This window comes from Aquila chrysaetos, chromosome 23 (genome assembly GCF_900496995.4).
Source record: "Aquila chrysaetos chrysaetos chromosome 23, bAquChr1.4, whole genome shotgun sequence".
Taxonomy (NCBI): Eukaryota; Metazoa; Chordata; class Aves; order Accipitriformes; family Accipitridae; genus Aquila; species Aquila chrysaetos.
This window is the reverse complement of record NC_044026.1, coordinates 4,791,497-4,816,300: the sequence shown is the minus strand read 5'-3', so window position 1 is coordinate 4,816,300 and position 24,804 is coordinate 4,791,497. Positions and strand designations below refer to the sequence as shown.

At 39.1% G+C, this 24,804-nt stretch overlaps 1 protein-coding gene across 5 annotated transcripts in view; it reads right to left on the bottom strand.

The window, feature by feature from the left end:
• Positions 1-24,804, bottom strand: part of UXS1 (UDP-glucuronate decarboxylase 1) — a 62,477-nt gene that overhangs the window by 2,819 nt on the left and 34,854 nt on the right. For all 5 annotated transcript variants that reach the window (XM_029998879.2, XM_029998876.2, XM_029998880.1 and 2 more), the window contains 8 exons: positions 22,148-22,252; positions 20,745-20,804; positions 18,263-18,384; positions 7,758-7,877; positions 5,297-5,340; positions 4,032-4,092; positions 2,714-2,771; positions 99-202 (listed from right to left, as the gene is read on the bottom strand). In XM_029998879.2, coding sequence (XP_029854739.1) covers positions 99-202; positions 2,714-2,771; positions 4,032-4,092; positions 5,297-5,340; positions 7,758-7,877; positions 18,263-18,384; positions 20,745-20,804; positions 22,148-22,252 — 674 coding nt within the window. The remainder of the gene's footprint in view (positions 1-98; positions 203-2,713; positions 2,772-4,031; positions 4,093-5,296; positions 5,341-7,757; positions 7,878-18,262; positions 18,385-20,744; positions 20,805-22,147; positions 22,253-24,804) is intronic.

Genomic DNA, 24,804 nt, shown 5'->3' with positions numbered 1-24,804 from the left:
AACTTAAATGTATCGTTATCATGGATGTAAGTCCTCCCTCATACCCCTCTGCCTCCCTGTGTTTCTGCACACAACAACAGTAATACAGCTGTACATACCACAGGTTCCCAGCCAAGCAATAACTTGGCTTTTCTGATATCAGGTTTTCGTTTCTGAGGGTCATCCTGTGCTTCTGAGAGAAACTGGATTTCACTCCCACTGCCTGTGAAACAAGAGACTGTGCATTATCATCCGCAATTCACTATGCTTTGCATTTACATCTTTCCTACCTATTGGAGCATCAGGTCTTTCTGCAGCTTTCTGCTTCGTAATTCTACCATGGAAATGCTTTCCACAGAAACAGCTGCACTGCATGCAACAGCTGGGTGAACCAGCTGTCTCACAGCAGCACGGATTCACGAAGCATTTCACAAAGATTTCAGCATGAATTCACAAAAAGGAAGTTATGCTTGACCAGTTTAATAACGTTCTATGATGAAATGACTGCTTCAGTAGGCAAGGGCAGGGCAGTGGATATCATCCACCTTGACTTCAGTGAGGCTTTTGACACTGTCTCCCGTAACATCCTTACTGTGGACTGGATGAGCAGACAGTGAGGTGGATTTTAAACTGGTTGCACAGCTGGGCCCAGAGGGTGGTGATCAGTGGCACGAAGTCTAGTTGAAGGCTAGTAACTAGTGGTATACCCCAGGGGTCAATACTGAGTTGCTGATACACCAGAGGGCTGATACACATACCCAAACCCCATCTGAAGGACCTCGAAAAAAGAGGCTGGAGAAAAGGGCTGACGGGAACCTCATGAAGTTCAACAAGGAGAAGTGCAAAGTCCTGCACCTGGGGAGGAACAACACCAGGCACCAGTACAGGCTGGGGGCCAGCCAGCTGGAAAGCAGCTTGGCAGGAAAGGACCCAGGTGTCCTGGTGGATGCGAAGTTGAACATGAGCCAGCAATGTGCCCTTGCCACAAAGAAGGCTAATGGTATCCTGGGCTGCATAGGAGGAGTGCTGCCAGCAGGTCAAGGGAGATGATCTTTCCCCTCTACTCAGCACTGGTGAGATACATCTGGAGGGCTGGGTCCAGCTCTGGGCTCCCCAGTACAAGAAAGACATGGACATACTCGAGAGACTCCAAAAAAGGGCCATGGAGATGATGAAGGGACTGGAGCATCTCTCCTATGAGGAGATGCTGAAAGACCTGGGACTGTTCAGCCTGGAGAAGAGAAGGCTCAGGGGGAATCTTATCCGTGTGTATAAATACCTGAAGGGAGGGTACAAAGAGGACAGAGCCAGGCTCTTTTCAGTGGTGCCCAGTGACAGGACCAGAGACAGTGGGCACAACCTCAAACACAGGAGGTTCCCTCTGAACATCAGTAAATGCTATTTTACTGGGAGGATGAACCAGCACTGGCACAGGTTGCCCAGTGAGGCTGTGGAGTCTCCAGCCTTGGAGATACTCAAAAGCTGTCTGGACATGGTCCTGGGCCACTGCCAGCTGTAGGTGGCCCTGCTTGAGCAGAAGGGTTGGACCAAATGACCTCCAGAGGTCCCTTCCAACCTCAACCACTCTGTGATTCTGTTAGCCCTTTTGCATTGTAAAAGGACCTTCTTCTTTCCTCTTTGCCCCTACTCTCCAGTCCAATTTAAATAGCCAACCTACTACTTGCCCTTCCTCATGACAATACACAGAAACAGGACAATTTCTCTAACCAAATCTAGCAAATAGTTTACATGCCGTGTTCCTGTGGGATTTTATGGATGTAGAACTAAACCACCTCTCCGGGCAGACTGAAACAGATCAAGTTGTTTGTGAAGAAACAGACATATGGAGGTAACAATTATTCTATGTGCCTGATGGGTTTGGTGCTGTGATTTTCAATTTCCTTCCTTGATCTGTGGATTCACAGAAGTTTTCCAGAGGGGATAGTTTCCTATTATAAACATTACATGCATCATGTACGTACTTCAGTACTGTATGTTTGAACTTGTCCTTTTCAGATCCCTCAGAAGCACTTCTGGAATCTACAGACTAAAAACCCTGGCTAATGGCATCAGTATGTTTCATATCATTAGGAAGCCACACTAGAAGACTAAGCACAGCCCTTCGCTTCCATTCTTGAGAGCTCTGATTTGCTACAGGTATCAGAGCAAGAATGCAGAGAAAGCCACAGTGTTTTCTTCCCATCCACATACAAGGGAGGTGCTGACAGCCCTTGCAAGCATCACTGGTAGATCAGTGAAAAGTAGAGAAAGACTGTCACCACAGCATGAGGTTTCTAATCGTAAGTGAAGGAGAACAGCCTGCATAATTGTGAAGAATCACCTTGCTGAAGTATCTGTATTTCAGCTAAGATGTTATGCAAGACGTTTTCATTCATGTGTTTTACATTTCATTTATGTATTGTCCTTGTGCCAAAACAAAGCTAAAAAACGCATGTGTTATACAAAATAATGGATATAGATTGCACAGATACACAGAAAGAATGTATTCAATCTACTGTTCATGCAATATTTTACATACATTTGAGAGTATTTGGATTATCTTATTAATATTTAATTATAGGATCAGGATACAATTAAATGCCTTTGATAAAGTTACTAAGAAATCCAAAGACCAATTAAATTATCCATAGATTACACACACTAATCAAGTAATAATCATCTAACGACAGTAAGTACTTCATAAGCTTTACTAAGAATTACTTATCAAACTCACCAACAAGTTTCTTAATTAACTGGGCAAATTCTAGGATAGTGTGCTCTTCTGGGTTTCCCTAGAAATAGAAGGGATATTCATTACAATAACAAACACCTTACAACATGCTAGCTTTCTGACATGAGACAATTCTAACAGGGTCATGTTAAATTCTGATAAATCTACACATTATGCCTTATTCCTACTTTGATGAAAAAATGTAACTTTGATGAGCTCGACTCATTAGAAAAGTTGCCCTCCATTACATTTGCCTTGGTAATTCAATGTATGTAGGGGGTGCCCCAAAAAAATCAGTCTGTAAACAATGGGCAAATGCACCTCAATCACAGTAAAGGCATATGCCACTCAACAGCCCACAAAACCACATCATCAGTTTGAAATCTGGATTCAAGGACTTTGCTGAGTTGAAGACAAATGATGTAAATGAAGTATGCTAAATTCTCAGTTCATCCAAAGTTAGGAAACCAAACTAATTTAGCTGCAAGCAATTGCTTCCATATTTACTACAGCTTACATATCATTATGTATAAGGGCTATTTGCTTTCCTATACAATATTCCTTTTCTTAACTTCTTTTTTAACCAATTTGCACATGAACTCCTGATGAACATTTCAGGACAAAATACTGAAAGCTTCCTGTTAGCATTAACTCACCTTCATCAGACTTAATTCCCTCTATCCCTAGCTTTCCTTATTGCAAAACTGTTCTTTACTACATCTTGTTTGACCTAAAGCTGAACATTTAGGTACATATAGATTTAAACACTGAGTTTTCTGGGACAGAACATGCGATGGGGTTTAAAAATATAAGCATTTGGATAGAAACATAAAAATGAATTCATGGCCACAGTAAAAAAGGACAATCTAGTGAATAATTGCCCACAGAGTTGAATATCTGATTTGGCAAAAGTTGGCGTACACAGAAATGACCTGGCATACACAATCCTTTTTCTAGTCTTATATCCACTGCTGAGAGTAAGGTGACAACAAATGGGACAGAACAAAAATCTTATAGGAAAAGTTAAGTTCTAAGCAGCCTTAATCAATATTAGAAAATTATACCACCAAATACTATCCCATTTTCCTCTAATCAAGGCTAGTATGAAGTGATTTCTAATTATTTGGAGCTAAGTATTCCTTCAGCGCTTTTTTTCATTAAACCCAGACTTCAATCATTTCCTTAGTATATTTTGCGTGTGTCCCGTGTCCACTGTCGTGTCCGTGTTCCCCCCCCCCCAGCTCGTATTTTGATCGGGTTTTTCCATATTTTAATTACATAAATCTTTTTGCTAAAACAAACGAAAAACTCTAGAACTCACCAAGTTGACAGGACTGCTGACATTGCTGTTCATCAACGCCACCAACCCATTCACAAGATCACTATAAAAAAGGAAGAACAGATTGAGGCAATTTCCACTTCCCTATAAATATTATTTTTATCTAAAAAGAGAGCTGCCTCCTCAGAGCTCCTGTGAAGCAGACCAGGCAGCTGAGGAATGCCGAAATCAGATTTACAGTGTATAGTTCAATGGGTGCGTGTTTTCTTGGCTGTTTGTTCCACAGTCCCTATTGTAAGATCTACTGAACTGGAGGTTAGTTTGAAAGGGCGATTATCTTTGGGATACACTGGCTATAGTTCACCTGAGCATATGAAAGAATATAAAAAAATAAAGTTACTAAAAAACAATTAATAATTCCTCTTCCCTCCAGTACCCAAGCGTATTTAGAGGCCCATTTCCAACACATTTCAGACAGAATAGAGTAAGCTGTAATACAGAGGCAGAAGACCACCACTTGCTTTGCAGTTTGTTGTTTGAATTGTATTCTCGCTTTCAGAAATTCTTAAATCAAGTTTGTTAAAACCCAGTATTTTGGCGCTACCTCCCCCCAGCAAAATAATCCAAAGTTATTTTGGATTATTGGCAACAAATTTAGCAGCTCTCTTTCATTATGTTTCATAATCAGGAAAGGAGTGGCTATTTTGAACTGATGGGGTTTCCATAGCTTCTATCCCTGCCATTATTACTTTCAGCAGAGAGAAAGAACGTTTCCAAGTGCAGAATGATTAAAACAACCCAGAAGCCTGGCACAGAAGTTTAGCTAGCATGACAGAACAAAAGATTCTGAGGAACAGATTCACTTTTTTGTAGTGAAAGTACCTGCTGGCATTGTTTATACTGCAAATATGAGCTACAGCAATACCCCCTCAACCAGTTCCTTCCCCCAGAAGAGGACATGGGCATGTACAGCAGACACGCTGCCCACAGCACCCCCAAAGACACGAGGTGGCAGCATTGCATTAAAATGCAAGGAGGGACAAACTGCTCGGCATTAAAAACTTACCTACCCCTTACTTGCTGTTCCTTGAAGGAAGGAACACATTAATATTTCAATTCAAAGTTCTAAACCAACTAACGTTTTATTCCTCGGCACTTTAAAAAACTTCAGTGTCTCCCTTCTGGAAGTAAAGCTGGACTAAGAATGAACATAATTTCTTGGACTAAAATGCACATGCATACAAAGTTGGCCAAGCTCAAAGAGCGATCAAGTGAAGTAAATATCAGACAATACAAACAAGGCTTACCTGACATACTGGAAAGCTCTCGTCTGAGTTCCAGGTCCATAGACCTAAAACCAGATGAAAATTAGAAAAGTTACATACATATAAAAGTCCTCTTGAGCCCAAATATCTTCTCACGATTCTAGAAAAATGTCCCAAGGAAAAAACACCTGAGACACAAGCTCAATGTTACAGGAATAGAAAAAGATGTGCTTGCAGAACCTTTGGCAAAGGATCAGTTCTCTGAAGATCTTCTTCCTCTTGGACGTGTCTCCAGTAAACATATCCTTAGGCATTTTGTTATCCAGACTCTGCATGTAGGAAACATTCTCGGGGATGTAGGACAGAGTGATGCTTTGTCCTCTCCTGGAATGTTGAAAGAGGCTGCAGCATGCACTCAGCCAGAAAAGAGCACCAAATATTTAAAGCAAACCTCAGGCTACCAAGATGTGGTTACGACGAGTAATTTTTGTTCGCTCATTAACAACAGCCAACTTCAAAGACACCACCAAAAGTTAGTGGTCTCTAAAAAAATTGTCAAGAAAAATATCACTGCAAGTGTATAAAGTAATGAGCACAAAAAAAAAAAAAATCAGGTAGCTCTAAATATTACTATCTGGGGAAATGGAGGTAGAATTTCTAGAGGATATGACTCGCAAAGTCACCTGTACAGATTTGTACCAAAATCTTAGAAGGGCAAAAAGAAGAAGTTTTTTCAGGTTGTGTGTGCTGCCACTTTGGAGCAAGCAAGTTGTTTTAAGTTCAAACAGACATTAAAGTATACATAATGGTAACAGGTAACATTTTTTCACCGTTTTATTGCGTGCAGTACTAAAGTCCCTAGAACATGAATACTTAAATTCTGAAAGCTATCAGTAGGCATATTTAAGCGGTGAAAACACTTAAGTTTAACTGGGGACCCACATATCTTACCATCAACCTGCTATGACGGAAAAGCTTTTTGGAAGGGCAGAATAGAAAGCATGTTTGTTTTCCCAGGGGACAGGAAAGACAATACAATTGGTATACATGCTGTCATGTGTCACTTGGTAAGCCTGCTGCTCTCTGAGGCCAATTTGGAACGAGAAGAGTTCACATTTCAGTAGGCATTGGGTAAGATCAGTGGTTTAAGAGTTTACCCAGTAACTGATTCTGAAAGGAATGCACCAGGAGAGCACACTGACAGCCTGATGGACTCCCAAAGCAATCAGGAAGCAGATTTTATGTATGTATATAGAGCATCCTGCTTGTTTTCATTTCGCTTGTGGGATAAGTTTTACAGAACAAAGGCATTTGTGCATGATTTCTGCAAAGTCATCCGTGTGGCTACCTTTCCTATGTGCAGGCAGTGGCTGGAAAACACAATGTAGTTTCTTCCTCCTGGTTTCTCTCAATACCTCCCAATTTCTCTTAATAAACCCTTCCTTTACGATAATACAAAACAACAATGGTCATATGCTATAATTTCTTCAAATTAAAGACATTGTTTCCTCAAGAGATTATTTACTCCATTTGAAAAACTACTTTGACTGAAGAGATTGAATACATTCAGTTTCTAAAGAGGTCAACACTTGGTATTCCTGTCAGCCAAATTCTGTGATGATGCAAGGGTGAAACATTTTTTTGGTCTCAACTACTGCTTATTGCTGATAATTCATTTTATTTGACCTGGTCAGCTAAACAACTCACCCCTTAGTTCTTTTCTCATATTCAGTAATTTTCAAAGTCAGACAGTTCCTCCCCGCAGAGCGGTAATGTTGGGTACAGGTGAGGCACTGTCTGTATTGCTAAATTACCAACAGCACCTTTGGCAGAGTATTGGCCTGTGCCAGCTCTTGCTCTCCCACACCATGTTGTGACATTGCTTAAGCATTATCAAGAGCCAAGGACCATTCACAGCAAACAGTCTGGTCGGGGCAACTTATTTCAGCAGGAAAATTTAGCTGTATAGATGTGGGTCATGCCAACCAGTTTGTCAATGGTAACAAAAAGAAGTCCTGGATGGCTTTACTTACTAATATGTGACGTAGCCTGAAGGCCTTTAATGTTACGTTATACATGGAAAATTTAGGCTGATCTCCAAGCTTGCAAAAAGACATTTAGATGCCTAACTTCTCAAAATGGTTCAGAGAAAGTTCCTCAACAGCAATAAGTACCAAAACATGATTCTGTAAGCCGTGTCAACGCCATGTCCCCATAGAAGAGTTGTAACAGACAGAGATTCAAGTTCAGGATGAATAAAATACTTTCTCAGATAGCAACTGGCAGCCTTGTTTCTCTCTGGGAAAGGAACACTGATACCATCCACAGAGCACATCTTTGGGTATATAGTTCTATACTTTTGCACCTGATATACTGAAAGACTAGATTTTTAGTGTTGGGGAAGAAACCTCAGTATTTTCTAAAATCCATCCTCTTTCATAGCACATGAGGAGAGGGCATAGAGACAAACGGTTCTTCACAACACTGATAGGTCATTACTTACTGTTAGTGGTTCTCCCTGGAGAGCTTGTAGGATAAAATTACTGACAACTCTACCATCATTCATATGCATTCGAGGACCAAAGGTATTGAATATTCTGGCAACCCTCACTTCAACTCCTTCCTGTAGGCAAAGCAAAAAGAATTGTTACTACCTTAATAAGAGTGTCTTTCTTCCTAAAAGTGCAAATTAACTCTCCCTTGTCCAAAAGCTTTCTTAAGAATCCCTCTTACAGCTTTGACAAGCATTGTTTTCTCACCATGAAATACTTCTAACCTCTCCTCAACACTACTGGAAACTGTAGTACATACAGCAAGGTAATAGCTCTCAGTTGTAATGCAAATTCAGAATCAGTGCTAGAACAGCTGATGATTTCAGCACTTGCATTTTCTTCCAACAAAAACTTTAAGGTTTCCAGCAACAACTTATTTCACCTGGGACTTACCTTCATTTTTTGCATGTTAAGTGAAGCCTCACAATCACCAGATACAGTACCAAGGTAGCATTTCCAAATATTAGAAAAGTTGAACACTTCACATAAGTAGCTTTATGAATGCTATAAAGTGGCTTTGTAACAGCCACAATGTTTCTTAGCTCCCAGCAACTTATTAGGCTTAGTTTTTTCCAAGAAACATTTCTATCATTCCCAGAAGTCCTTTCTGCAGGATATTTTGCAAATCTTCAAAGCAAAATGTGAAATTGGAAATTGTCAGGACAAAACATTTTAACACTGGGAGACTGCAGACTGAAGTAATCTCTCTCTAGGTATTTTCTGGTTATTGACACTTACTCATCTGGACAAGCCACAGTTCATGATAAAGCCTACAAGAAAGATGTTTGGCCTTTGGCTCCTGATGAGTTCAGAGCAGTGTGGTATGCTGTAAACAGATAGATGCTACCATGTGAGAGTGATAGCCACAAGGCAGGGAGGAAGATGTCAGCCCAGGCCTGTGCATCCTCCTCATACTCCCTGGTCCTCCCCTCGCCCAGAAAAAGCCATCCTTGTATCAGTCACAGGAAACACTTTCCACGTGAAGCAAACTTTGTGCTGCTGATTCAACTGAAGCAACTGAAGTCACAACCACAACGTTCTGGAGTTGCAAACATTCAGTTATTCCTTCAGAGGATACACAGAACATCTTGTATTTTCAATGCCTTTTACTAAGGCTTAAACCAATGCTGGCCATTTTCTTGGAAGACAAGCATGTGGAAGGTATGTGTTGTTGGCACATCTGTGGCTGAAGGCTGCAGCTCACACACTTCACTCAGGAGAGACCTGGAAACACATTTTTATTGGAAATAAGTGTAGCTTCATGTACAAGAGAAACTTGTAGGAAAATCTGATCTTCTCTCTTGGGTCTCTAAGTGATTCATAAAAAGATGAATCCTCAAAGTTTTGTGAAAGCAATAGCATTAGCTTTTTACAGATGACAGAGTGAGAGAGGCAAAAGGTACATTTAACACTTTAGCTATTACTTGGTGTTGAGAAATGGGAAACATCAAGTTCTATAGGTAAAGCCCAACACTTCCTGGTATGGAAAACAACAACATCCAGTTCTGTTTAACCGCAGGTAAGGTTTCACTTGCCATGATCAAACGTTGGTTATATTTGCAACTAAACTGTAAACTAACAGTAACCAGGGAGGTAACTGCTGTGCCATAGGAAAAGCTACAGTTTTGGGTCTTCGTCACATAACAAGCTTACATCCACAACAGAGCCAAAAAAATAACCTCACAACATCCACTTGGCCCTGCTGAGAGACCCTGGAAAGAGTAGAAGCCCCTTCCCATGCAAAACACATCAGCTGGGAACATATTCTTTATTTCCTACTAGCTAAAAAAGCATGGCAGTGTAACATGTCAAACATACTTCCAGCAGCATATTGCAGAGCCATTCCCAATGCCTTCATTGTTTCTGAAAATACATACTCTGATAGCATTGCTCGTTCTTTCGTTTTGCCCAGCACTCTACCTTCAAAAGGACACTGACTCCTTCGGGGGGGATTGTATTTCATTTGGGCTTTCCAGATATTGCCATTAATAACAAGTACAGAAAATGAGGCACTTGGAAGCCAGTACTCAAGATAAAAATAACTCATTAAACAATGCTGACCAAAGAGCCTCTCTTGTACTGCACAAGCTACAGCAGCAGCCTTGTTTTCCAGTATTGGTTGGAAACTAGCAAGGGATCTAGAAAAGAAAAGCAACACATTCTCTATAGGCACTTACTCATAGCCACAGTGAATCCAGTATTTCTTTTCCCTTCTATTTATTTCCCTCCCCTCACTGTAATGTTGTCTTTTAAAATGAGTAACTTTTTATTTATAGCGTCATCTAGCAAAGCTTTTCTCTGCAGCCTACTGCTTTGAAAAAATCATTTGTGCCTGTAAAACTGGGATCTATCTTCTTAAAAGAAACTCTTCCACAGACAAAGAGATTTTGGAGCCACTAACTTAAAAATTGTCCTAAGTTTCCTTTCACCATTTCATGGACGTCTCCTTTGAAGTGATCTTTTTTGCATGTTGATAACTCTACTTTTTATATTAACTGCCTATGAACACTTATGGTACACTCTTACCTATGTCCTGTTACTCTGAATATCAACAACATGTTAATTATGACTACCTCCACCATATTCCCACTAGCAAAGCCAATTAATTCCCCAGATTTGTGGCAGTAAGTCACGTACAATATTTTATTATATCCTAGAGAACAGAGAAGAACTTCTTTGGCCCACATTTACACTGCTAAACAAAAGAGAGCTTGAGACTAATCCTTGACCCTGAGATCAATCGTGGTCAACTGGCTTCTTTCCTCATGGTTTAAGACTATGCCTTCCTATAGCAGATTAATCAGAGAGAAAGTTCCTTGAGCAATCCAAAAAAGAGCCTGGGAGCAAGCTAATAAAATGCAGCATTGTGGGCTATAAAAACACTTTAGCTTACTCTGTTATTTACCATGTTCACAGAGCATGCCCGTACAGGTGGAGAGGGAAGACAGGAAAGATGCAAGGAAGATTGTTATGGCTTACAGAGATACCTCCTCTGAAGAAATACTCAGCTTATTCTATGGCTGTCAGTCAAAACGTAGCATTAGTTACCCAGTCTCCCCTGCAAAACAAACTTGTCCATGGTCTTCAGCATGAGTCTTTGCCACTTAGTTCTAGAGATCTCTGCTCCAGAAAGTATCAAGATATCAAGGATGCTATAACACCACCTTAATTTAAAAGGACATATTTTAATTTTATAAGCCTTTTAAGAAAACATATCTCCTTGTTTTGACTGTCTCAGAAAATAGATCAATACAGAATACAACTCAAATGTCAAGAGGTTCTTTTAACTGAAACAGCTTGAACATATGCTGTGGCTGTAATTCGTAAGGATATCAGGCAAGCTTCTCTTACTAATTAACACTTCCTTCTTTGTGAAGTCTGTGGATATATCTGAACAGCAAGCATGAATTAGACCTTCCTGCATACAAAATCAGGAAAGGGAAAGCTGCAATTGTCTGCTCTCCAGCAGAAAACTGGATTAAAAAAATCTGCCAAGGAAAACCCAGACAGTTGCATGGATATCACTGTGACCTGATACAAGTGTTTATCAATGTTTCAGCTAAAATTATTAAGATTATTGCCTGCATTGCTTGCTTTATTAGTCACTTTCTTACTGATTCATATTCTTTCCCATGTATTTCAGAGATCATTAACTAACTCTCAAAATTTTGTTCCCAAAGCCCTGAATTGTAATCACAGCGGAATTACTAGCACAGAATTCACCAAGATCCATCTGTGACGTGTTTAAGCTACAATACTCTACACTGAGGCTTGGTCCAAGGTATTTGATATGTACGCACTGGCTACTGTATTAGCAAAATGAGATTAACTCCTGGTTACTAACAGCTTTTTAAAACCGTTTTGCAAAAATAGTGATGCTGAGATCTGAATTTCATGAACAGTAAAGCCCCTAAACAAGCTAGGAAGCACAATCACAATCATCTGACTCTACTTTCGGCATAACGCAGGTCCCTGAACACAACCAAGGCATACCTCCAATAGTCTCATCTTATGGCTGAAACGTTACCATGCTTCTAGTTCAGCACTTCCCAGACTAGAGAAGCTGCAACTTCTCTTCGAGGTCTCTTCATACCATTATTTATACCTCCCTCCTAAAAGTATGTCCTATTTCTAGCACTTGCCCCAGCTTGCATACCTCTTGTACGTACTCTACAAGGCCAGTGCAAACAGCCACCGGCCTGTTCCACCAACACTTTGACAGGAGACATTGCCATTGGGAAGGGACATGTACCCACTTAAGTGCATCTATACCTGAATTACTAGGATACTCCCTTCAGACAGGGCTTTTAACTATTTTACTGTACAACATGGCTTCTGAGCATAAGGCAGCAGATAATACAACCAGTGCACTAATAACCAGTGAATGAGAGCGGTATCAGTTTCCAGTAAGGGTCAGGGATACATGCAAACAAACAACAACATATACTCCAAACAATTTAATTTTAGTCATCTGCATAACAGAGAGTTCAGAGTTATACTCATGAATTAGTGTAACAATGACAGTTACAAGGGAAAGAAAATGCTTCACCAGTGCTTTTAGAGCACTGGTGGCTGTGTGAGGAGGATGCATCTTATAGCCAAAAATAAGAGGTATATCAAATTGAAAAGAACATCAGAAGCAAAACACACCTTGCATCAAAAGGTGCATGCTGCTATGGATATATTCTTATGCAAACACTGACTGAACTTACTGAAGTGAATCAACCTCCAAAAAAAGTCTGAAGTCTTGATGACTTCAAAATTCAATTTACGCAACAGTGCAGCAATATCAAAACCAAAGAAGTTCTCCAATTACCTGAGGGAAATCAGAAGGTGGCATTTCTTACAGCACAGCAAGGAAAGAAAATAAAAGAACAAAAAAATAGAGCACAGAGACTACGGAAAGTATTCAGACTTTTCTTAGGAAACTGCCTGCATTTGTTTAGTCCACGGCTTTGATAATCATTGCAATACAGTCTTCTAACCTTGTCTATGGTACAAGGTTATTTTGCAATTGTTAACAGCACAGAGCATGTAGAAACAGTAAAGATATTAGAGCATTAGCAAAACCATTGTGTCTGAATACAGGCCAGAAGACCTGACAGTTTTTTCCTGCTTTATTTTCATATAATTTGGAAAAAGCATTGCTCCACTGAGAGAAAGAAGTGCCTCCTATCATATCCACACTATGTTTGTATTAGGAAGTTCTAACAACTCAGATAAAACCATACGATTTAGAAATAGATACTTAATAAACTCTCCACTTACAGAGGGGGTCCTATTACTAATGACCCAGTGAAACAACAGGTTGCATTTTTATAACACTGCCTCAGTTACTTCAGTGCTCTCCTCCCCTTTGCACCTCACTTCCTCCAACTGAATGTAAGCAACAGATAGCTTTGGAAAACTATATGCCACTTCTGCATTTGTATAGGACCAAACACAATGTTTGGTTCATGTGCAGAGTTCCTACATGGCAAAAAAAAAATTATTATGGACAGCTCTAACAACTCACTAGAAAATGTGCAGATCCATTAATCCAATAGGGCAGAGAAATGAAAGTTTTAGAAAATGGCAGGACTATCAGAAGGACTGTATGAGGGTAACTGGAACAAGCCAGTTTCAAAAGCTTAGCATTATTTAATCTCTAAATTATTACAGTTTGCAGGACTTAACTTTATTGAACTATGGGGAAACATATTTATCTGTGGTTTCTCTTTTCCAAAGTGTAAAAGCCTATTTGTGAACCATGCAGTTACAATGGTTGAAAGCAGCACTGCTTCCTCTTTGGAAGTGGAGCCAGTTAATCAAGAAGATAAAAGTGACGAACAGCAAACAGTACTTGAAATTTTCAATGGAACTGCCACATTTATTGAGAAGGCTAATATAACTGTGACTGTGTGACCTCTCAGACTTTGCAGAGGAAATGAATTGTGGATGATTTTTTAATTTTCTTTCTGAATTTCACTGACTTGGTATATAACAACTCAGATGGGACACTAGTTGTGGTGCTGACACCTGCGCTTCAGGGGTGTCAATGCCCTCTCAGTCAGCAGTGAGAGGGGCTGCAGCATCTCAACTTGACCTTACGGGCAGCGCCCAAGGTGGCTGACTGCCTGTAGCATCTTACAGACTCCCCTCTCCAACCTTCGCCTCACTAATATTCCTGGACGTGAAACTCCTCTGCATGGCTTCGAAAAGCTAAAAGGATCCATGATACGTCTCATCACTCCAATTTAGCTTTGGCCTGGCACACATCCAACAGTAACCACCATCTGTGTCATTAAAGGACTGTTGTCTGGGCTTTTGACTATGGCCCTGAGGAAATGCAATGCTGCTGCTTCTCCCCCTGTGCTGTCAGAACCACAAACAACTCAATTCCATTCTTCCACAAAATACATCAATTCTGCATCTTTTCTTAAGCAAATTGCTAGCAAACTTCATGTGACAACACCAAAATGAATGCTGCATGCTTAAAAATAATCTATACTGAATATCAAGGAAAGAAAACAACAAGCAATAATTAGAGAATACGGGAACTCCCAAAAGACATTAAAGCAAACTGCTTTAATTCAACATAGCTATTTGTTTTCTGTTTACTCAGTAACTACCTGGTTATTCACTATCCAATGCCTTTTCAGTTGCAATTCAATCAACGGTTTTCATTACCCCTACATTTTACATCAAGGCTTTTTATGATTACTGAAACCAACTCAATTTGTGAATTAAAGATTAGGGGGAAATTACAACTCAATATAAACCAGAAAAATCACCCTCGTGTTGCAACTGCAATGCACTTCTATATTTAACAAATTTCAACGTCAGTTTGTATGTGTTATTCTCTCACATTAATATAATAAACTTCACCTCTAACATGTCTTTCCTTTCTTTTGTTACCTATTATTTTTGGCACCTCGAGTCTTCACAGTCGTGGTTATAGAACACTCTATAATGCAGAGCATAACACTCGTCTGAAAGTTACACTTAATATTTGGTTACGATAACTCAATTCACTCCTATATGCTTAGAAAGGCATCCAGTGGAATTCTGAATTGGAAGATCTAAGCTATTCTAAGGCAATTTCAAAACTATCACATCACATCATGTACAACTAAGCCCATTTGCTACCACTGAAGCTTGCAGTTGGTATGAAAAAAAGGATGAAGAAAGTGGAAGGAGATGAAACATTTCCCCGCAACATTCCATGGTGAACTGAAGTGCTGCTTCAGCTCTGGAGAATTTCCTTACAGATCAACAGTGTAAAAGCAGAAGTTAAATCTAGTTCACAAAGCACCCTTAATAGGCTAAGCATTTAAAATGCTGTGTATTTGTACTTATGACATGCCTATGCAAACATACCAGATCCCTGCCATGAAGGCAGTGTCAGGTTCTGACTAGTATTTAAATTAAACCAGAGTTGGAGAATACATGAATATTTGGATTTCCAGGTAGCTCCATAATTCCAGCTGCAATTTTTTTAAAAAGTTAAATGCATACTGAATGGCAACTCCTGAACAAAGCACAAAATTCACGTTGCAGTACTACGTGCTGAAACTCCCCTTCCACCTCTTTATTCGCCCCCGCACCTGTATGTTTTCTCCAACTATATATGTCCAGGAAGACCTTACTTGCATTTGGAAAATGCTGTTCATTTTGGAAAATGGTTGTATTACCTTATCTAGTAAAACAGAAGTTCTGTGGAGGAGAAAAATTACTAGCTGTACAATCATATCACATCTATAGCAAGTCACAAACCTGTATATGAAGTTTATGCAAAAAAGCACTTCAGAAGGACAGGGAAGGATAGGCAGAATAGTAACAAAGATAAGAGTACAGAATGGAGAAAGCAAACAGATCGACAAGCTGTTATTATAAGAGAGTTTCAAAGCTATGCTTCACATCTTGTTAAGGCAATTGAGTGAACTGAAAAAGGCTTTCCAGGAGGGAGTGCTAGCAAGCCCAGCGAAAAAGATGAAGAGAAGGGAATTCTGAAGAAGTCTGAATCACAGGATGCAAATGAGTTCCCAGATGAACAGGCCACGGAACTAAGACTTCCTGCGGCTTGAGAAAAGTTCCAGAAGTAGGTACTTCCACTCACACTACGGAGCATGGCTGACCTACGCTCCCACATGAATTTATGGAGGAAGAGCTGCTCCCAGAAGCCTATAGCAAATATCCTCTCAAACCACACACTCAAGTGCCTCACGGGGATGAGATGAACTTGTGTACGTGCTTTGAATTTGTGAGCCCTGCATTTCTCCAGCAAATGTTTCACCCCCCACCTCTCCTTTCAAGCAGATGCTTATATATTACTGAACGCTACTACCGCCCTTGGACTCTTTGATAAGGAAGTACTGCTGGGCTTGTTTAAAGACAGCAGTTGTAAAGTGGAGATAAAAATCAAGAAATGCTTAATTCATAGGGTCAAAATAAGTGAACAAAACAATGTTGCCAGCAGAAAAGAGTGCACCAAAAAGATCTTGGTCAGGATGAGCTACTGAGGAACTCTGACAACTGTGAATAGAAGTCGTCTTTGACTAGATTCAAGAACTGTTCTGATTCAAACAGCTTGTCTGGAAGTATAATGTAGAAGTTAATTTTTATTTTATATTTTTCGGAAACATGATTAGGTATTTAAGGTACCTAACAATGTGCATGATGATGGAAATCTTTGGAAGAAATGACAAAAAAATTCAGAAATAAGTTCGCTTCTTTCTTCTTTTTATTGAAGCTGAGAAGATTCTGGAAATATTTTAGCCTGAAATCCTCTAAATCCAATTGTTCTGGGCTAGGTCACTCCTATCTGAAAACCCTCCTAAAAGCAGAATACTTATTTGCATAGTAGAAGTCAGACCTTTCCACTAGCAAAAGATAATGTTTCCTCCAATAATAACAGCGTATCATCTAAACTCTGAAAAAAACCAAACAAAAAACCAAACCAAAACAGCTCAACAGTGTTTCAGAATATATGTGAATGTGGGACAAGCTTGGGCAGACTTCGCTAACCCATGATAAAGTACAAGAAATATCTCATAGAGCTGCCCCTAGGACAGAGAGCTCATTTGCATCATGAGTTTTCACTTACTGTATGTGTGCATTGCTGTTCCACCTTACGTACCTTTACTATCCTTTGTAAATCCTGCATAAAATTTATGGGATAGTACCATGACTCATCCTGTGGCTTTAAGATACAGCCCACGGTTTTCAAAATGACCTACAGTCTTGCCCTTCTAAAAGAATACTGCAGTGTGTATCACAAACTTGCAAAAAATTCAATACCCTACAGCACAAGAATTTCTCGTAAGAACTACAATATTCAACTGCGAACCGATTTCCAGACCCATGAGGAATATCTTGCTACAGTGAAGTATAGAAGACATCATCCTGAACAAGAGCAGTACCACCATGTTGGACCTTAAATGATTTAAAAGAGAACAAAGGAGACATGAACCTCTGCCTTCTCTGTCTGGCTGAAGAGATGAGAGAAAATTACTACAACCTCTGTACTAAAATACCATTCCTGAAGTCTTACCACTTAAGTTTAATTCTGTTTTCAAGGTTTTTAAAAGCACTTTGTATTTTATCATTTAAAGGTTTAAAATTCTACAGAATATACTACATTTGATTTATACCTTTGTATATTAAGGCTCCAAACACCAAGTAACAGTGATATGATTTCTTTAGTGTGCCACATTTTCTAATTGAAGTCTCCCAGAGACTAGATGAACAGCAATTAAATAAGATTCACATACAGGTAAAGAGTCGATGCTGGGTAAGTTAATGATAAGTTTCTACTTGTTGATTATGAAACCCAAGGAAACTGGCATGTATTATTTCACAAACATATTTTAAATGGCATTTTATCCTCATGTTACTGTATTTGTCTGAAAAAGTGCACTACAAAGCTAAGTATTCGCATCTTCCGTTAAGATCTATATTTATACCTACATAATTTTAAGACATTTCTAAAGTGATTTAAAATACGTTGCTCCTATGTAGGTACTCATTATATAACTTCCTCATTTTTACCCGTATATTCTGATTTCAGTTATGCTCATTAAACATTCCACATTTATCAGTAATGGCCCTATTCAGCAAAGCACTTCTCAGCACAGGACCAACTTAAAACAACTCTTATCTGGTTCCCAAATTAGTAATGTCACCTCAGTTTAATTTGTTTAAAAACTATTTACGATACTGAAAGACACATTATGTCTATTAAGAAGACTAAAGCACATTTTCTTGAAGAACATTGCTCATCTGAAAAAACACAACAGATGGGACCAATAAAACTTCTGCATTACAGAAAACAGATTTTGCAGCTACAGTACGAGCACTCCTACTCAAAACATTCCCTTTTGCCCTCCTACCCCTAAATACACATGTTCCAGTTTTGCCATACATTTGGCCTTCATTAATTACAGAAAATCCACTGAATCTGGTACAAGTTTAATACCTGCTTCATGTATGCATAGCACATGGTCTCTGCAACCCGCTTTCCTTCATCATAGCAGGCTCTTGGACCTATTGGATTCACATGGCCCCAGTAATCCTCATTTTGAGGGTGAACTTCAGGATCTATGGGGGGGGGAAAAAAAAATCTTCTATCAAAAAAGTGACTATATATAATGAATCTTTCAGTAGATCATTGGTGTTATACAATTCAACAGCTTCTCTCTGAACTATGCATTTAAAAATATTAAGTTTCAACGCCATTCCTTAGAAGCATATTCACTGGAACCATGAAAATGACAGTTACAGAAGATGTGAGATTAGTAAGATAACTGAGTGCAGGCAAACAACAGCCGTCATCTGCTTTCCCCTAAAAGACTGTGCTAACAGTGGGTTAAATTCAACTGTTCTCTGCAAAGACAGACTATTTCAAGGGCACAGATATGACTCTTATCTAATGTAATTCAGAGGAAATATTATAGGTTACGTAGGCAGCACTTTTTACTGGAAGAAAAAAAGGAAAGTAAAGCATCTTCAAGTTTTATAAAATAAGAAACAAGGAAAGAAAAATGGAGAAGTTCTGCATTTCCTAAAGAAGAAAGAGTAGAGCAATGTACCACAATGCACTTGCTATGTTTCTTTTGTTTTATCCTAAGCATTTTTACTAGCTATCACTGGGCACAGACAATCAGGTTAGACAGTCCTTTGGTTTGATGCAGTACAGAAGTTCTTGATTACAAAAAAACCCCAACCAACCAAAAATCTCCTAGGAATCTCTGTGTGTGTGCACTTTATACGCTTGAAACAATACAATCACTTTGTTACATTTCCCCACTTTGCTATCTGTGCTGGGTATACTTCTTACTGGGTTTGAAGTTTCCATACATTACGACAAAACTTTCAAGGGTTCCAGGCTAATTTTTGAAACAATTTTGATGATCAGTTCCAATTAACCCTTCCAGTTTTTATGCTGCTCAGACATGATTACAGATGAATTCCTGTCATACAAGAGCCACAGAGCAATGGTAAATGAAGAGATGTTTCACATGACTATAAAAGCCTGTAGCATTCTTAAAAAGGCCCCAGAAGGTGCTGTGATCTGGAAGGCCACTGCAGTTTGTCTCCTTTCTGGCAGAGGCAGCCCTACGAAGCACTTGGAAACTCTCTGTACAACACTGCTTTGAGAAATCCTGTGGAAACAGCTAACATATTTTCTGACCTTCTGTCCTTTATTTTTCAGCAAAATTACTTTGCCTGTTTAGTCAGAGTATAATGTGAGTAGACTCTCCTTGCTACATTGGATTTACTGATGCAATAAAGCCTGATAACAGGAGTCCCAAGTTTTCCACTTCAGCAGGCAGATTGCAGCAGAGCAGTGAGGCTCCAAAACTTGGGGACTTTTTTGCCTGTTGGTCCCCTGTTCCAGAAGGGAGTTTGCTCAATTACAGAAGAGTCCTTGGGGCTACCATTTTTCTCTGTGGAGCCTTACCACAGATTATCAAAGGCAAGGGAGGCAGCAGGAATCCTGCACAGGCTCAAGCCACTTATTTGGCCAGTCATCTTGGTGATCTCTTGCTTGGATATTTGCTTTGAATCTTCTTGACTGAAGTTATTCCACCAAAAGTGTACTCCTTGAGGTACATTCTTTGTCCTTCCTCATTTTTTCCTCACAAAATTTTGTATCTTGTTACACAGATGAGTATTTTTTGTTTGCTTGTTTGTTCTTTAAAGCCTAGACTCTCATAACTACTAGTGTTCAGCAGGTGACTGTGCCTACATTATCTCCATTAATCTTGCAACACTGCTATTACCAATTAGGCAAGAGTTCACAACAGCAAGAAGTTTCTCTAGCAGGCACACAATCTGTTACACACCCCAAGGAAGTATTAAAGAGTCTCACTGCATCCAGCTAGCAGTTCTATCAGTCATTCTCTCACTACTTCACTTCTTAGTAACAGTAAAAGGAAGATGGAGAGATATGGCACTATTGCTGCATATTACATTTTAAGAGACACCACAAGAGCCTGCATGCACAATCACTATTTTCTTAGCTTGGAGGTTATGTCCTTGTCTCTTACAATTTAGCAATCGCCCTGGTGCGTAACAATACAACCCATAAGTGACAGGGAAAAGAGATGCAGATTTATTACTGAAATTATCTTTCTTCCCATGTTTTCCTTATGGCATCTGGATTTTAATTAGAGTTCAACAGTCAAAATTCCCCTGCAAGCCTTTGGAAAAAGAGACATAAACTAAGACATAGGAAAGTTACAGACAACAGTCCAAGCCTCCTTTTACCACTCTGACTAGAGATTCAAAGCAAGTACTAGTGCCCACATTCTAAACTGTGAGAAGTACATCTGATAAAGAAATCAAGCTAAGACAGTCATGAAAATCTATCGTTCTATCATCTGACAAAAGGTTTGTAAATACCCTTTTACACAGTCATGTCTCAAGAGCTCTGAACACTGTTTTATCTGTCTTACCTCCATATACCTCTGATGTAGAGGCCAGCAGCAGCCGTGCTCCAACACGTTTAGCCAACCCTAAATTTTAAGCAACAGCGAAAGAACATAATTAGAGCAAGTGCAAGAATCTTTCAGTTAACTGCTTTAGTATGATCCTGTTTTACATGTTTTTAAAGAGAATTCAATTTCTCTCACTAGATAAATCTAGCTGTGAATCACATCCATAGCTCCCACTCCCAAGCTAGAAAACCTGGGAAACAGCAGAGCAGCACCCACATGTGATGTGTTTACTTCTGGGACTTAAAGTTACACTGAACCAAGATTCAAGAAAATATATTACACTCTAAATAAAGGCCAAGGAAGCATAAACCAACCCAGTTATGAAATCGGGATCTTGAAACAACACCCTATATTATGATTACCAAAAAAGATAAGCTACATAAAGAAACTGATACAGAATAATGTTATAGGACAAAAACAATCATTTTCCCTTCATTATGCCCCTTTAAACTACCTGGATGATCCTACCCATCACTCCAGATTATTCTGCACTCCATTTCAATGACTTTCTGACCTTCACGTTGGCAGGGCCAATCAAAGAAATCTCTCACCTATGCCGTACAACTGCCTGGTACCTCAACAGCTTCTAAATCACTCAATTCTCTGAATTGTACTCACTAGAGTATCACTCAAATGAGAAACTCAGCTGAGCTAATGCCCAGGAGTTTTTTTGCTTCATAACAACAGGATCACTGACACCGAGTTCAAGCTGCAGCATATGCCAGATAGATCAAAGATGGGAGGAAAAAGTAGTGAAGGCTTGAGGCCACCTTTTCATAGGCCCATTCCCAGCATCAAAACCAATAGACAAAGCTGAAAATGTTGCCTTGTAATTATCTAGTATGAAGCTAGACATTAAACTTTCTTGCAGAATTTGCTAGCCAAGGCATGCACAAGAGGGTGCAGTACTCTTGATGTTTGGGATTTACAGAGCCAGCGCAGTTCCACCTAGTTGAATGTTTCTGGTGGTGGAAAGGAACAGTCACTCACGGGAAACGTGGGAATGTTCCACAGTCACCAGTGAGAAGTGCAGTCATGGACACAACTTTGCTATAAAAATCCCATGCTCTTAATTGTTCCTATGACTTCTATAACTACTGCACACTCAATAGCCAAGTTACAGGCATGAGTTCTTGTGCTTTGACAGCCGAGCTTGCATGTTGTCAGAATTCATTTGCAGATATATCTAAACGAAAAATACAAAAGTCTTCAAAGAGGGGAAAAAACCCACCTTATTTTTCTTAAAGAAACAATTTTAAAAAATGTACAACTCATCTGCTCCATCCTCCCCTCTCCCCAGTAACTCTGTCCAGGTTATACTATGTCTAACCAAGTTAAGTAAGAAAAAAATTTCCACTTACCCAGCATGTTTAATGTCCCAATAGTGTTGGTCTTCAATGTTTTTATAGGATTATACATGTAATTTGGAGGAGAAGCAGGAGATGCGAGATGATAGATCTGGTCCACTACAGAAAACCGGAGAGGAGGGAAGAAAGCATTATTATTTTCCCATGTAACATATTAAATGAGAAAGCATTAGTCAAGAAACAAGTACTTCTTTCTGCATCTCCTAGCATTGGAACTCAGCACTTCCTATATTGCTACATACAGATGATATGTACATAAACCTGTTGTAACCCAAAGACTTAATTTTTAGTAAAAGAAAACCTAAAGCATAATATATATCAACACTGTTGACACAGATACAGAAGTCTGCGTGAGTGTTGACATTTTCCACTTGTAAAAATTTTAGTTATGAGTACTTCAGAGATGTTTAGAAGCTGCAAAAGTATAAGCAACATTGTATTACCCTGAAGTTTTTAAGTGACTACCAGCTTCAGAATATTTTTCTCAAATAGAAACCCAAGCAAAGATAGTAGAAACATTTTTTAATACCAGGAGGAACCTTTGGGGAAAAATAAATACTGTACTTTTATTTGTAAGCCACTTGTCAGTGAAATATTAATGGGATTAGTATCACATTTATATTTTAAATATATATGCCAAGATATAGGCATGCAACTTTCGTCATTTTTCCTGTTACCTTTGTTCTATGCCATACTTTGGATAATACAGCATTTTAGCTTAAAAAAAAAAAAAAAAAAAAAAAATCCCCAATACAGAGATTCCAGCCTCCCCCCCCCCCCCCCCCAAGTTATGAAACATAATTAACCACACACACTAGACAGTACCTTACAATGAATGAAGGTATACTGATTCCTAACCTAATTTAAAATAAGGTAGCTTAGGTATTGGCAACAGATTGCCCAGGTAGTACAAGTCCCAATCTTAACTAATTATATTTGCTGCATTTCTGCAACTGCAGTGTAAACAAATGTATAGAATTATATCACCCATAGGAAACACATATTCAACACAACAGCAAAATAAGAGACTAGTACAACAAAACTAAACAGTTACACCATTTTCATGAGTGTAGACTAGATAAAACCCCAGGATTCTTTATTTAACAATTATTCCTAGCACAAACATACAGAGAAAAGAAAAGAACTAAAGCTGTAAAATATTTTAAGTTCTAAGGCCAAATGTATCATTAATCAGGACTTCTTTCTCTCTCCACCTTTTTCTACGTTCATTTATTTCTATCTTAAGCTAAATGAATTGTGGTTTGCTGTCTATTCATCCAGTACTCAGGCTTTCTTGTTTATTTTCAGCAATTTACCCATTTTCATACAATGGTCTATTTCCAGAACAAGCGTGGCAGTATCTATAGTTCAGAAGACATGCATGGGTATGGGTATGATAAATGTTATTTGATACAAGGAACACAAGCACACAAGACTTCACTCAACTTTGGTTTTGTAACAGGCCATCAGGAAAGTTGCTATCTGTACTTCTGAACTTCAGAGCTCAGCTCATCCCAGCAAATTTAAAGAACTGAAAAAAACCCCCTTAATAAGCTGTCAGTACACCAGAATCAGTTTTAAATATGAAACCTAAAAAAATCCCAAGATAGTAGTTGATTAACATTGGTAATCACAAAAATCTTTGGCAAATCCTAATTTGAGACTAGCTTCAGCATATCAGGGTTGCAAAATTCATTGCACGAGGTACAAATGCAAAGGTTGGAGATACTACAAGAAAAAAAGATTGTCTTTGTTAAATTATAATAAAAACAAACCAATGAAAATGGGACTCATTTTCACAAGCAGTATCCGATACTCAACAAACCTCATCTGCAAGCCTTTCATAACACAACTATGGCAAATATAAAAATGTCTGTTTTCTATGTAACACGAATCACAGTTAGCCAGAACTATCTAAACCTAACAAACCCACAGATGAGCAAATGCCAGAAAAATTAAACATAAGATCAAATTAGAGATAGTGAAGCTTAAGAAATAAAAAGAACAAGTCCCCTACACTAAGGTCATCCAAGAAAAGTAGTCAAAAGGTGATGTAAGAATTAGAATGGCAGGATGGAAGAAAGGGAAAGTATTTCCTTCTTTGTGTTACAAAAGGAAAGTTTGGGTTTTTTAAGAAGACTCAGCACTGAAACCTGAAAGAACCTGGAAAAGTCAAGGCTAGCTACTATTCTGACAGAAGACAATATCACATGGCATAAGGCTGTCTTACTCTAGAACAGAACACTATTGGCCAAATGGTACACTCAAACATTTCTCTCAACTCTTTTCTCAGGTGTTTTATAATTAACAAGCAGTAGCAAATGACAGCAATACAGAATAAAGCTGTATTTTGACAATGAGAAGGAGCTGCGGGGAAAAAAAAAACGTTTTCCTTGCCAGAGATATAGTCTTGCCTGTCAGAGTCTGGTTTGCCTCAATGTACTTTCTCCCATATGAACAAAGGCAAAAATAGACCCCCATGATGAAAAGGTTCAGCAAGAGCCAAACTAGCAGATAGATGGAAGATGAGGCATTTGCCAAGTGTCAGGTGGCCATCTTCTAGATCAAAGGGACAGGCAGCGAGGCAGCTCCAGGACCTTTCCTTCTTGCCCAGGAAGAAATCTTTAGACTATCAAGCCTTAGACCAATTA